General features: G+C 37.7%; 1 protein-coding gene, 1 long non-coding RNA gene and 1 other non-coding gene across 3 annotated transcripts; 2 read left to right on the top strand and 1 right to left on the bottom strand.

Annotated features, from left to right (window-relative positions):
• The first annotated feature begins 265 nt into the window (after positions 1-265).
• On the top strand, positions 266-1,264 carry LOC143880841 (uncharacterized). The gene is made up of 3 exons (XR_013251797.1): positions 266-393; positions 617-661; positions 735-1,264. It is a non-coding gene; the product is annotated as an uncharacterized LOC143880841 (long non-coding RNA).
• A 286-nt stretch (positions 1,265-1,550) lies between these two features.
• On the top strand, positions 1,551-1,624 carry TRNAE-UUC (transfer RNA glutamic acid (anticodon UUC)). The gene has a single exon. It is a non-coding gene; the product is annotated as a tRNA-Glu (tRNA).
• A 604-nt stretch (positions 1,625-2,228) lies between these two features.
• Positions 2,229-13,914, bottom strand: HCF107 (high chlorophyll fluorescent 107). Its single transcript, XM_077384653.1, has 8 exons — positions 13,348-13,914; positions 12,153-12,296; positions 10,299-10,604; positions 10,103-10,162; positions 7,651-7,896; positions 5,313-5,423; positions 4,954-5,130; positions 2,229-2,712 (listed from the first exon to the last, which is right to left on the bottom strand). The coding sequence occupies exons 1-8, from the start codon at positions 13,870-13,872 to the stop codon at positions 2,371-2,373; spliced, it is 1,911 nt and encodes a 636-aa protein (XP_077240768.1). The 5' UTR covers positions 13,873-13,914; the 3' UTR covers positions 2,229-2,370.
• Positions 13,915-14,805: the final 891 nt, after the last annotated feature.

Raw genomic sequence — 14,805 nt, 5'->3', positions numbered from 1 at the left:
ATTTATCACCACCCTAAAAAAATGCTCAGTAAAATATTATTCATTTTCAGCAGGTTTATACTCCTTTCGAAACGTGCCCCAAAACTGTTTTGCTGTCAAGATCAGAACAAAAAGACTTTTTACCCCTTAAGGTTTCTCGTTTCTTACCAGAAAAGACCGAAACTCCGATGTATATTTTTACGAAAATTGGGGTATATTCGTCTCAATTGAAAAACTGTGATCTCGCTTATAAATACAGCGAGAGCAGTAGGAAAGGAGAATGTTACAGAGAGAGAGAGAGAGAGAGAGAGAGAGAGAGAGATGGGAAGGGGGAAAGGGTTGAAGCTCGAACACTACGTGGGTTTTTATGAAAACCATCAAAATCAAGATCTCAACATTAATCAGCTCAACCAGGTATATTCTCCATCTCAAACCCTTTCTTTAATTAGCCGTTCTTTCTCTTTTCTTAAGAAACCCCTCTTTCTCTGTAAAAACCCACCTGTTTTCTTTTCTTTTTGAAAGGTTTCACTTACTTTATTATCAGAATTTGTGATTAATTTCACAATTTCTTGCTGTTATTTACCATCTCAAAAAGACCCAATTCATTTAAGGGAATTTCTTTCATTCCCATCAACAGATTATCAACATGCACGGATTCATCAAATTACACAACCGCCCAAAGGTAATACTAAAAATATCGCCTTTATATCCTCTTATTTCTTTCTTTTCTTATCTAACCCTCTCTCGATTTTCAGAAAGATCTCCAAGATGCTTTGAATTCAATAGAACTTCAAATCCCACTCAGATCGACACTGAAAGAGAAAATCTCTTCCCACGCATTCCTCAATCTGGAAACTGTGAAGGAAGATTTGGGCTGTCTCGAATGGCAGGAATGTCCTGTCCAATCCATCCAAACCCTAAAATCGAAGAATGAGAATGTGTTAGTTAACGAAGAAACCTATTTTGGAAATGTGAGAAGTAAACTGATAACGAAGAGGAGAAAGCTAAATGCCATGGAAACAGATTCTAATGCTGCCATTACTGGTCTTCCTCCTTCCTCTTGGCTCTCTCTCTGATTCTGGTAAAGGAAAATGTAAAGGGAAAAAAAGGAAACCAAACAAGGGCTAGTGAATTTTGTAGTTTCTTCGTCTTTTCATCCCCTTTTTGTTCTGTTTTCTGTTGTTTTTTTGGTCTCTGACGAGGGTTAAGATGAAAGATTAAGTAGTTTTTGGTTGGATAGTAATTTCGTTTGTAAATGAAAGGTGTTTCTATCTTTGTCTTTTCACATCATGTGATTTGCCGAAGCCAAAGAATCTAGTTGTTGTTATTGATCTCACATGGCCGCTGATTGGGGAAGAGAGGGGTAAGTTTGTTTGTGTATAGGCAGCAATTCTAGTGTCGGTTGATTTTGTTTACCTTTAGGATGAGCCGACGGTTGAGATTTTTTTGAAAACTCTAAACCATCAGAAAGGGACGCACAAGATTAACCAAGGAAATATATCTAAAGTTTTGTTTAATGCAAAAGTCTTGCTTCATATTATATATTTTTGAGTTCGTACACTACCAACAAATCCATTGTAGTCCAGCCCGGTCAGGATACCTGGCTTTCACCCAGGCGACCCGGGTTCAAATCCCGGCAATGGAATTTTTCTTTTTCCAAGTCATTTTTTAAGGGAAAGATATGATAGATTAAGACCGTTGATTGGGCAGATCCAACAGTGTAAAATTTCTAGACTCGTCAAAATTTAGCTTCAACCTGGGGGGCTCCACCTCTACACTTCCAACACCTTTTTAATATAATTGTACATATGAAAAGTCCCAATTGAAAGTGACTTTTCGAATTTTATATATATTTTTTGAAATTACTCTATATAATGTGCCACGTAGGTTATATAGGTGCCATGTAGATTCGACGGAGGAAGGGGAGAGCCGCCACCTCAGCGGTGAACAGTAAACCCCCCTTCCCTCTCTCTCTCTCTCTCTCTCTCTCTCTCTCCATACAGAGCACAAAATAAATGACAACGATAAAAACACCCTTAATTTTATGTGATTTGCTAGGAACTTTGCAGAAAGGCATTTCGCGGCTAGCTGTTGCATGAGAGCAGCCACAGAGGCACACTTTTTAGCAGATTTTGTCTTATTCATTTAGTTCATCTGAGGCGGATGCTCTCTCAGGCAACAGCCAGCCGCGAAATGTCTTTCTTCGAAAGTCCCTACCAAATCCCTGATTTTATATACGGCTCTAAATATATTTACAAATTGTATGATTCCAGTTATAGCAATCACATACTACAATTTCAGCTGATTCAAAGCATGAATTTGATAAATTACATATTCAAACTATTGTTAGCTACAACTCTGTTTCCCACATAAAAGCTTAAAGCTCAAGAATCAGGGCATCATCACTCTGGCAGTTTTATGTTCTAATCTCCATGGCCTTCTTGAGGTTTTAATTTTCCCAGGCTCAAATTTTTCCATCTGGGCATCCAGTTTTGATACATCCAAAGATAACTTATCTCTGATAAAAGCATCCAGATCAAAATCACTTGCTTGGGAACTCGTCTTTTCTTCGTCTTCTGTAGAATTAGCATCTATAATACTGGATGAAGGATCCATTGATCCGCCATTAATGTTGGGATCCAGTTTCAAGAGTCTCTTTATGCTGTCCAGGGCTGGATCAATGATGTCTAAGAAACCCATAACCCATGAAGCATCATCTACAATTTCCGTACGCTGTGCAGAACAAAATGGGGAAGTTAACTTCATGGCATATAAGGCTTGACTAATTCATTAAGAAGTTCGAGTTAAAAAACAGATCATACAGTAGAACAGAATTGACCTATGTTAGATTGATACGGGCACGAATGTCGGAATCCGACCCGTATCAAATGCAGTGTTTTGATGTGGGTCAAAACGCGATCGAAGAAAATCTCAGTCGATTCAGCACAACGCAGTCAAGTACTCAGTTGACGCAGGCATAACTAGGGGGAGTCGAAGGAGTTTCTATTGAATCTGTATGGCAAAAGACGGAATGCGGTGGCAAAATGCGGAGCGTAGCCAAGGGAAAAGGTAGTTAGCCCGGGGAGTTTAAATCAAGTGTCAGATTCGGCAAACCTCAAAAAGAAAGATTTGTGAATTCATAAAAATAGATAAAAGGTAAAAGAGATCAAAAAATGTCGCCGAGAATCATGAAGTATTGGAATCTGAAAAGTGTCCAACGTGAACACTTCGCCTATTCAAAAGAATTCGTGTAACATACTACCTAAAAATTTACTCCGTCAAAGATATAGATCAACATAGAAATAAAACTAGCTAGATAAGAAGAAAAAAAGTTATTCTAGCTGGTTTAGATAGATGAAATACATTTTGTTGCCTGAGGTGTTTACTTAATAGTTCTAAATAAGTGTGAGGAGGTGAAGTAATTCAAGATAGATATTAAGGTTTAGTTGACATGAATTACCCTATAACATTAACGATACAATACATGGATAGAAAGACATCAGAAGAGCTGTGTAAGAACAGAGCAATGACCAAGCTTAATGATAGAGGAATGAATTAGGAGTATCTTAATAATATTTATATAGTAATAATAGGAAAATATAAAGTTATAAACTATGATTAAATGTAGAGAGAGATATCATCATGAGAGTTAAAAAGGAAAGAAGATAGAGCAGCAGGAAGCCATGCCCATGAGGCTACATCTACATTGCAGCCTCAAGACCACATGTTCATTTCTGGTTGTTGTGTTTCCAGAGGCCCTTGTGTTGAGCTATATGTCTGGACAAATTACATAGCTTGAGTTTTTTTTTTTTTTTTTCCAATCTTGAGTTTGTTGGACAGAGTTTATTAAGTCGAACTAATGCCCTCAATGGGGTAAACGACTTGATCTTTGCAAGAACTTGGGCAATGATAACATTATACGGACCTGAACAATAAGGAGGACATGGTACATTCCTGGTCACTTGGCTATAGGATGAGTTTGCATACAAGAAAAGTATATTCATGATTGTTAACGAATCATAGCCTGGCGGTAGAGAATGGATGAACCTTTGAATGGATTTCTTATTTTCTCACAATGTACTGTTGTGATTTCACCTTACAAGATTAACAAAAAAATGGCAGCCATGCACGGACACTGGGAGGACGTCGGTGCCCAATGACATCTGCCTGCATGCCCTGCGATTATTGGCCCAAAATAATTTTGGGCCAATAATCAGTTGGGGCCCTCACCATCGGGCCTTAGGAATCACTTGAACAAAATTACATGTTTTCATTAGGGCAGGCATTATGATGGGCTCCATCTTACTCACAAATAATCATACAGAAACATTAAAATAACATAAAAACAAGCTTAAACCACCCCATCTCATAAGTATCATGTATGAATGGCATCAAATCCTATTCATAGACTGATTGCATAACTATGCTTGCATCTTATTTAAATGCTTGTATCTACTTATTAGCAATTTTGCAAGTTTGAATGTTTATATTACATTTAACAAGGGAATTTCTGGCATGTAAAATTGGTATTTTAATATAATGCATTCAGGTTATAGTTCAGAGAAGCTTTTCCTCTTGATTGTAGTTGTACTTGTGCGAATAGTGTAACTCAGTCTTGACACATGGATGAAGCTTTCTATAGAAAGTGAACCATATAGAATCTCAGATCTTGCTTTTGCCTGTTGTTTTCAATAAGGGTTGTATTTTTAACATCTTCCAAACCTTTTCCAAAATTTCTGCAATTTTTCATACTTTTTTCTCTATTTTCATATTTTCTTAAAGTATCTATTAGAAATAGAAACCATAGGTATATGTGTCACACTACTGGTTTCATCTTTATATAAGCCAAATTCCATTTTCAGTAACAAGGAAAAGAGCATACAATCAGATAAGTATGGTTTCTGCATTTATGCCACACACAATTAGCACTAGAAAGGGAGGAGAAATATGGTTTTGACCATGCCATATACTAACCTGCTGGAAATAGAGCTCCCGAATTTCCTCAGCACGCACAGGGTTTCCTTGCTGCTCCTCCAATGATGCCCATGTCATCCATGTTACATAACTTTGAGAATTTATATTCAGTGAAGATCTAAATAATCTCCTAGCAGCTGACAGGTTACCAATTCTCTGTTCTAGAACGCCCCAAGCCTAAAAAACAAGAGTGATGACAATTAGCACAAAGCATAGAGTTACAAACTATGTTTAAATGCGACACATGGTTCCTACAATTCTGAAGTAAGCAGAACCAAGCTTAAAAGACATGGACTCCATTTACAAACTAGGCGTATCCCAGTGAGCACTACATGGTTGTCTAAATGACATGACTGTACCTGAAGGCAATGAGCAGCACTTTCACTTGTCGAGTTGATTGACAATGCTCGTTGGTAGAGTTCCCTTGCTGTAACTATGTTTCCTTCTTTCCATTCCATCCACCCCCAAGCCTGCGATAACCCAATGTTACAATCAGTTTATGGTGGATTCACCAACAAAGCGACAGTGGGAAAAAGAAAAAGAAAAACTCGTACATTTAAATATAAATTGATTCTCATCAGAAATTAATAAGTGCTGAAAGGGTCATATAAGGGTTCTAATATGCCGGATGTGCATATTTTTCGGAAGAATATGAGCAGCTAGATGTGAAAGTGGGGCCCACTTGTTTAATGATCCAAAATTTTTATCTGTTAGGGCTTGCAGTGAATGTGCCATGCATCAAGTCGGGTACAAGTCGGAGGTTTAGAATCATCCTGTGGGAGTGGATTTTGCTGCATTGCACATTCACAGCAAGCCCCAACAGATAAACATTTTGGATTTTTAAACAACTGGGCCCCACTTGTATTTCTCCTGCTCACATTTTTTTTGTAGGTAAGAGGGCGAGCCTTGGCGCAACGGTAAGGTTGCTCCATTATGACCTGGTGGTCACAGGTTCGAGTCACGGAAACAGCCTCTCTGCAGAGCAGGGGTAAGGCTGAGTACATCTAGCCCTCCCCAGATCCCGCAATGGCGGGAGCCTCGTGCACTGGGCCGCCCCTTTTAAGCTGGGATCGAACCTGAGACCTCAATGTTGAGATGCAAAGCCTCAACCATTGAGCTACAGGCCCAAGCCCGGATCATATTTTTCCTTGGAAAGATATGCACATCTATTGTATAAGAGAAGCCCAAATGTTAATGACCAAACCTTTGGGTTGATAGTAAATAGAATAAGAAAAAAATACTAAATAATATTTGATTATTTAACAACGAAACTTCACTGTAACATACATGCAACTATCAACCCTTTCAGAAATGAGTGGGTCAACACTCATTTGTCTACCCAGAACCTTTTCATAATACAAACACAAGAATTCTTGAGTTTCTGTTCATGTTCTGATGTTTGACTTTATGTTGATTATGTGTGAAGCAAGAACGTATGCGGCTTACATAAGATAGTAGCAAGGACAATCTGTTATCCAAAAAGGTTTCATGGCAGATAGACGCCAACAAGTTTGCTAGGGGAAAGCCTTACTTTACTTTTCTCTTGTATTTTAGCATTATTATATAAGTAGTTCTAATGCATCTCTAGTTATCTAGAGTTCAAGAAACTCATATCTACATAATACGCTTCAAGGCTCCTCAATGCCAGCAAGTCAGTTTTTCCTCAAAGATTATATAGCCCATTTCGTGAATCTATAATCTTATCTGAAACATATAGAAGACTTGCGGCTTTGCTGGATACATCAAAATCCATCACTTCTGTGGGATAAGTATCATCAAATGAAACCTTTTTTGCATGTGGAGTTTGTGGAATGAGCATCTCTTGCAAATCCTGTTTTCTACTATTCTTTTATTTCTACCATATCACCATGCTTTATTGATTGGACTGTGAAAAGATCCGTCCATGGAAATTTTTTGTGGTGAGAGTTTCAAACTAGATCAATACCAAAATACAAGGGCTACTTTGGGTATGCAAAAGCTGAACCATCACATTCAACTCGAATATATGTAGGGTCGTGAGAGTACGTATCACAATTGCAGGAATGGATGCAATTTGAAACAAATATGCTGACAGACACGGTTTTAAATTTCGACCGAAATCCGAAATTTCAGATTTCTGTCAAGACCGAAACCGAAATGACTGAAATTTACCAAATTTCAGCCAAAATTTTGTTGAAATGCTGTTTTATAATTTTTTACAAGATTTCGGCCGAAATTAATCTCAGTACAGAAAAAAAATGAAATTTCATTTTTTATTACTGGATTTCGGCCGAAATTTCGGGATTTCAGTCTAAATTGGAACCGAAACCGAAATTTAAATCCATGCTGACAGATTGGCTATATCACTTTGACCAAACTAACACATACACACCTACAAACAACACACTTCTACCAAAACTGGAAGACTTATTTCTTACTCATTTCTTTCAAAGTGGAAACACCATCGTTTCCTATAGTGATGCATGATGATTTCCATTCCGCAGAGTTGACCAACAATAACTCTTCAGAAGCATAAATGATATGAATAACTTATATATCATTTAGCTCATACCTCCGAAAAAAGACAATGTCCTTTTACCCAGAAGCTTGCATTATTCATGCACATGCTCACTAAATGCTTCGTCTTTATTTTTATGAAGCTAAATCAAATTTGATGAAATGAACTTAAAGAAATTGCCATAATGAAAGTTCACTTACAATCCATACTGGTTGGTGCCGTGGGTCCAGCTCAGATGCCCTCCTAAACAATACACGAGCAAGATTTGCAGAAGAATGTTTGTACTCCAATAAAGCAAGTGATTGTAGGAGAACAGGATCCCTAGGGTTTAGTGCATGGCCTATCTTTAAAAGTTTCCTTCCTTTTTCTATATAACCCCGATTGGCTTCGAAAATTCCCCATACGTGCCATGCGAACCTGTTCTTTGGACTAGCCTGGACTGCTTTCTGCATAAGAATGAGGGAATATTTCAGAAGCAATGGAGAATAATAGCATAAAAGTAATAAAAAAAATGGAGCCACCCAAAATAAGGTAGTAAGTGAAATGATGGAAGAAAAGTAATTATAGTAGAAATATGAGAAAGAAACAATTGCTAAGCATCCCTGAATTCTTACGATGAACAAAAAGCCACAAATAAATTTGTTTTTCTTGATTGTAGTTTGACAACAAATTTCTAGCAAGTTCCATAGAGAGTGTTGACTAAAAGTGAATTAATCGCAAGTTGCACAGAAGCATGTGTAAGAATTAACATGTAAAGAAAGTGATAGGGAAGAAAATAAGCCAGCCAAGCCAGTGTTTGCAAGAAAATGACAAATTACCATGGTTCAACCTATTCAAGCAGATTCCTATGGAGCAATCTAGAGGTAATTGCATAATAAAAGATGTTTTCTGGTACAGAACTATATGGGTCCGTTGGTACACTATGACATTCATCCCATAAGATGTGTAGGTGATGACTACGAGAATGGCTGTCAAAAGCAGATTAATGACATTTTTGTATGAAAGGCTTCAGTCCATAAATATTTTGACATGCTAGAGTGGAATTACATGGACAGCCCAGGCTTTGTGATGTGGCAATGCTTCCTTTTTGGATTCCATTTTGAGATGGAGTATGTGGACCAGGAAACTATTGATGTATACCATGCTCTAGATAGAAGTCTCTAAATACTTGTGAGGTGTAAAATGGAGATTTGGGAACCAAAATGTTTGGTAACAAGAGTATGAAAGGGAGTAAAAGCCTAAAACATAGAACATCGATTTTTTTTTTTTGAAAAAATAAATCCACGCATAGAAAGAATAGCCATCAACAAAAATGACAAAAAAGAGATCCAGATCGAGAAGCAATAGGGGTTGGAACCCAAATGCTCGAATAAATTGACAAAAAGGAAGACATAACATTATTAAGAACGGGAAATGGCAGTTCATTATGTTTACTGAGTTCACAACTTTGACACACAAAAGACAATGTTTTTATTACAAGATAATGAAACTAAAAGAAAACGAACACCAGAGTTCGAATGAGTGAGCCAATGATGCCACAAAGACCACGACGGTGATGATGTGATGCAGTGTAGACTCAATCCCTGAACCAGAGGGAAAGCAAGGGTTTGAAAGTGTCAAACCCTCATGTTTAAAGGATGCACCTCCTCGTTCAGGTGTTCAACTTGGGCACCAGTTCAGCATGAAGTTTTCTAAAGCTTGAAGTGATAATTTCCATGGGTGAATATGTTCATTCTATAGATCTAGCTGTGAGTATCTTTTTTGACATGATCTTGGAAAATCTGTAATAAAGACATATATGCATTCTCTTTCTTTCACCTTTTCTTCACCCATACCAATTCCATGTAGAAACATTTCCAGTAAGGAAATGGTGATGTGGAATGAATATCTGAGTGGAGTGTCATATCCACCCAAATCATAGAATTGTCTGTTTTCATCATACTGTTACCAGAATAAATCAAGAACAATTTAGAGATGTTCTTAAGACGAGTTCATCCGTGGCCTGATACCAATAAATACGCTTCGGACAGGATATTATGGTGCTATGCCTACATGCGAATAAATTTTTCCAGAGAGTTTTAGTGAAGTTTTAGAAATTGTAGAATTAAAATTTTTTGACACCACAATATTTTTATCACTGAGATTTCCTGTATGCGACTGATAGATAACAAATGATAATTGACATTCAGTACTTTTCAGATTCGGCCCATAAGACCAAGAATAATAAAGATGTCATGTTCCCAATTGGTTCATGCAATTTGATCACTCCTTACAGGAGAATAAAAAATTTACTAGTGCAGGTCTAAATTTTCTAAGATAAGCACAAGTTTTCTGCTCATAATTTTGATAAGTTTTCACTACCTTCATGGTAAATTTACAAATTTGACCTAAAATTTGTGGATCAATGTATTGTACTGATAAGAAAAGAAAAAGATACAAATAAAAATTCTAAAAGTAGAGACCTATCATGATAATAATACCTAGTCCCCTCGGTTGTGCGGTTCTCTCCTTTTTTCCTCCTTAATATATTCTCTACTATTCATATAATAATAATAATAATAATACATAGCCCACATATCCTGGAGACAGCACAATTTCAATTTTCTTTTCTTTCATTTTTCTCTTTTGTAAGACTAGAAAGAATAAGTTTACCTCAAACAGTTTCCTAGCAGCACCGTTGTTCTCCTGCTGCATTTCTACTTGTGCCCATGCCTGTACCAAGAGTAATTATGTAGTATCAAGAAGAGCCTTGGTTAGTTAACATGAACATTTTCAAAATCATACCCTCCCAGACAGAAAAGAGTATTATTACAAAAAAATTCTTTGCTAAAAAGAACGTAACACTTACAAGCCAACTGGCACAGCTTTTGGGGTTACATAAAGTGGCCTGCTTGAATAGGTACCGAGCCTGCTCAATCCGATTTGCTTTAGCTTCAAGCAAAGCAAGTGTTTGGTATATGTACTCATTTCCACCACAATATTTAAGTCCCTTTCCAAGGAGATTCCTAGCCTTCTTGATATTTCCTTGCTTAAGCTCAAGAACTGCCCATCCATGCCAGGCAGCAGTATGACTCCTATCGGCAACTGTAGCAGCGTCAAATAGTTCTCTTGCCCTCCTGATATTTCCAACTTTATTTTCCAAAACAGCCCAACACTGATCAAAGGCGAAGAGCAAATGAATTTCTTTCTAAATGTTAAAAATGTAAAAAAGAAATTCAGATTGTCAACATCATTCGATAGCATGCCAAGTGTAACCTACGTAGGAACTACCAATGTTTCAAATATGTGTTCATGGGGCTGAACATGTTTTACTTTAATTTTGCTCAAAATTCAATCCAAAGCTCAGAATGGACCAAAAATCGAACAGATCATGTACACAGAGAACATGTCCAAGTATTAATGTGGTTCAATCCCCATGTTACCTGTAAAAAAAGGAAAGAAATTATATCAAGGATTATTATAATAAACATATAACTTAAGCCCATAAATTTCATGCAGAAAATATTATTGGGATACTACAAGACACACATCCCTGAGACACTTATGATTGAGCCCACCCACATAACTGATTTGGACTGTTCACCAGTGGGCCCCACAGGAGATGCCAGTGTAAAAGTAACACTAATTGGATGACCCTAACCATGTAATTGGTTGGTTGCCTCCAGATGGAAGGTTTAAGAATGGAGCAAACGCCATCATTTAAATCTTCCAAACAGCCGGTTAAGATCATCACTTTAAGTGAAATTTTAATATTATGGCACCTCCATGTTGGGTACAAACAGTACTAATTGGATGGATGCATCAAGGGGTGTCTCAGGCACGGGTGTCTGATAGTATCATTACCATTACCCAAATACATTTAGTAGCAACAGTAGCAACAAGGATATAACTGACAACTCTATATGTACAGATAAGACATCAAATAAGTGCCCTTAAACTTGTAGATACTAGAAAAGTTTGTAAGACTACAAGTTCTTGTACTTCCATCAAAATAAACTAAGACCAAATTCATGACATCATATAATATTTGAACAAAAGGAATTTAGCATATATGTGATTTAGCTCTTTTTACGCACCCAAATTAGCTCCCTGCCTTGCTTCGTGTAACTAAGGTACGCCTAAGTAATTTACAATACATGTGAATTAGCTCCCACTACACACCCAAATTAGCTGCCCCTCTTGCTTCGTGTAGCTAAGGCCCTATGGTGTACATACATACTATATGTTGTCTAAAGCTTCGTGTGACCAAGTTACTATTGCTCATCGTTAGCACTTCTGCAAGCCAGCATACTGAGAAAGACCCATTTAATTCCATCTTTTAGATGCATGTTATGTGTAATCCGTAAGTAGAACATGGGTCTTCCATGAAAATAGAAGCAAAAGTAAGATAATTGCAAACATTTTGATTCAAACTTCCATTGTTAAGATACAGAAAATGTGAAATGAAATTACAGTGTGAATAAAACCTAAACTTCTTCAATATATATGAAATCCACTTCATCTTATAACTTTTGTTAGCGGCAGGAAGCAAGTGCAGTACCAGAGTTACATTGTCCAGATGAAGCCACTGGTCTTGACTTAGTTTAAGATATGAAAATGACTAAGGTTGTTGAAGAATAAACAGAGGTTACAAAGAACATGAAAATCTATTATAAGAACTTTCAAGGCATGGAAAATTAATGAAAAATAATGATATGTTAACCTGCCATATGTAGGGATTTTCTCCTTGTGTTGCCTGGCAGCCTCTTTCATACACTGTTCTAGCTTCCGCATTTCTTGCCTGCTTGCTCAAAACCTTCCCTAGTGCCACATATGTCCGTCCATCTTCCGGCCAAAACGATATACACTGAAAATTAAAACTGTCACGTTAGAGACATTAACCAATCCATAGTGTACTAACAACATCATTAAGTGCTGAAGTATAAATGATAAAATAAATCCAACTCTAGCCACTTTAGCTTTTGGAGTAATTGGTTGTTTCACATGATATCAGAGCTACTGCCTCAGGCAGGTCATGGGTTCAAAACCCAACAACTCCTTCATATTAAAAATCCACGTGTACGGCGAACCCAAAAGAGTGGCCATATGTAGCCCGTGTACGGCCAACCCAACAAAAAGAAGGGTCACATGTGAGGGGGAGTGTTGAAGTATAAATGATTAAATAACAAGAACTCAAGCAGCTTAGGCCCTGTTCGTTTGAGATTATGCCAACCGATTGTGAGTTCAAAACAAATTATTGGAGTCAAATTTGAGTCCAATAAATGGTTTTGGACACACAATCGGTTGGCATAATCTCAAACGAATAGGGACCTGTTTGTTTCAGATTGTGATAGCCGATTGTGAGGCCCCCATCCGATTATTGGCTGACAATACAACATAATTTTGAGCCAACAATCAGTTGGGGGCTCACAATCGGCTGTCATAAGCTGAAACGAACACCGCCTTAGGCCCTGTTAGTTTAAGATTATGACAATCGATTGTGAGTGCCAAACCTATTATTGGACTCAAAATTACATTTAAGTTTTAGTCCCATAATCTGTTTAGCAATCACAATCGGCTGTCATAATCTTAAACGAACAGGGCCTTAATCTTTTTGAGTAATCGGTTGTTTCACATTAAAGCCCCTGGTTGGATAGCAAGAAAAACATTTCTAAGAGGAGAACTTTTCTTAGAAAAAAATTTCCCTTCCACAATTTTGTTTCCATAATATGATTATGATTATGGTTAATTTAAAGTGATACTTTATATCATATAAGGTCTTCCAAAGTAAAAATTAATTAGGGTTGGTTCATGTCATCTTCTTTTAGTAATAGTAAGTAAAAAAAAGTAAGAAATCATAGACATTCTGCAGAAAAAAAAAAAGTGTTCTACCGCAGAATTTCCGTACCCTAACGCACCTGGAGAAGGATTTTCTCCGCTTCTTCAAACTTATAATTCCTGGCCAAAACCTTTGCGCGGTACAACGCGAGCTCCAAGTTAATCCCGAGCGGCTTCTCAGAACTCGACGAGTCGACTCGCTCCGGCTCGAAAATCGGCATATTTTTCGCAATCTCTGAAAGACGTAATTCGATCGAGGAGGAAGGGATCTGATCTTTTGAAGCTTCTTTGTTTCCTAATTCACTAGAAAAACCCTCGGTTTCTACTCCAGATAACTCCAATACCGGCCTACGAACGACTGGCAATCCATCAGGAGTATTGTTATTTGAATTTTGTTCTTCTTCTTCATTGTCCGATTCAGAGCAGAGGAGATTTTGTTGGAGAGGTGTGGGGGTGGATTCTCTGGAAGAAGAGGGAGGGATTTTGAGAGAGGATAAGAGGAGGGATTTGAATGGGATTTTAGAGAGGAATTTGGGGGAATTAGGGTTTGGAGAAGGTGGAGGAAAGAGAGGGAATTGGGATTTGGAGGAGGAGATGAGTTGCATTTCTCTCAGTTTTACCGGATAAAACCGAAACTGGGCGGGCTTTTGAACAGAGTGAGAGATTGAACTTACCTTTATACCCTCGTAAATTAATACAAGGACGAGAGTTGGCTTAGGACTATATATTTTGGAGGACGAAACTGCCCTCTCTTATTTGTGAAGTGATTGATGTATTTGTCTTCATTTTCTTAGGCTAACAATAAAGTTAAAAAGCTCAAGTCTCGACTCAACTCCCTTCTTCCACCTATTATTTTTCTTATTTTTCTTGCTATTTTTTCTTTTCTGAGGAATGCTAAATTGAAGTGCCCCCCTACAACAAGGACGCTCCCATTGGACCCAAGTCACCTCATTGTATTTATTATTCATTCCCTTATACATTTTTGGGTGACATTATAAATACGTGGATCCAATAGAGGCGCCCTTGCAGCTGTTTCCTGCAACGCCGCCCTTCATTTTAGCATTCCTCTTTTTTGTTACCTAATTTTGTTGGACTGGTATTCTGTCCAAAGAGAGTGGGATTTTGGTCATTGACTAAGAAAAAGTCTGACTGGATGGAGGATCTCCACGTAGTCACTGACTCTGTTGGGGCTTGGAAAGTTAGGATTTTTGTGACGCGTGGCAGGATTTGATTGGACAGCAATCAACGATAAGGAATATGACAGTTGATCCATTAACTGTACTACAAAAGAGTTGGGTCTCATTTTCGCACTAAATTACTAAAAAGCCACTGTTTAACAAATTTATGTTTCCTAACATATCCGCCCCCCTGTCTTCCCTGGACCAGCCCCCCTCAAGTCCTTTTCTCTAGATTGCTCACCTTGCCTGCTTCTCTTCCTCTCTTATTTTCTTTCTTTGTTCTAAACAGTTTTATTCATCCACCATACCAATTTATCCCAACACAAGTGAAGGGACCAGATGAGGTAATCCCGGTGATGG

Source organism: Tasmannia lanceolata, unplaced genomic scaffold, assembly GCF_043159265.1.
Source record: "Tasmannia lanceolata isolate RefF3 unplaced genomic scaffold, GAP_Taslan_0.1 ptg000007l, whole genome shotgun sequence".
Classification (NCBI taxonomy): domain Eukaryota; kingdom Viridiplantae; phylum Streptophyta; class Magnoliopsida; order Canellales; family Winteraceae; genus Tasmannia; species Tasmannia lanceolata.
Note: the sequence above shows the minus strand (reverse complement) of the source record. Positions and strands in the feature narration are given on the sequence as shown.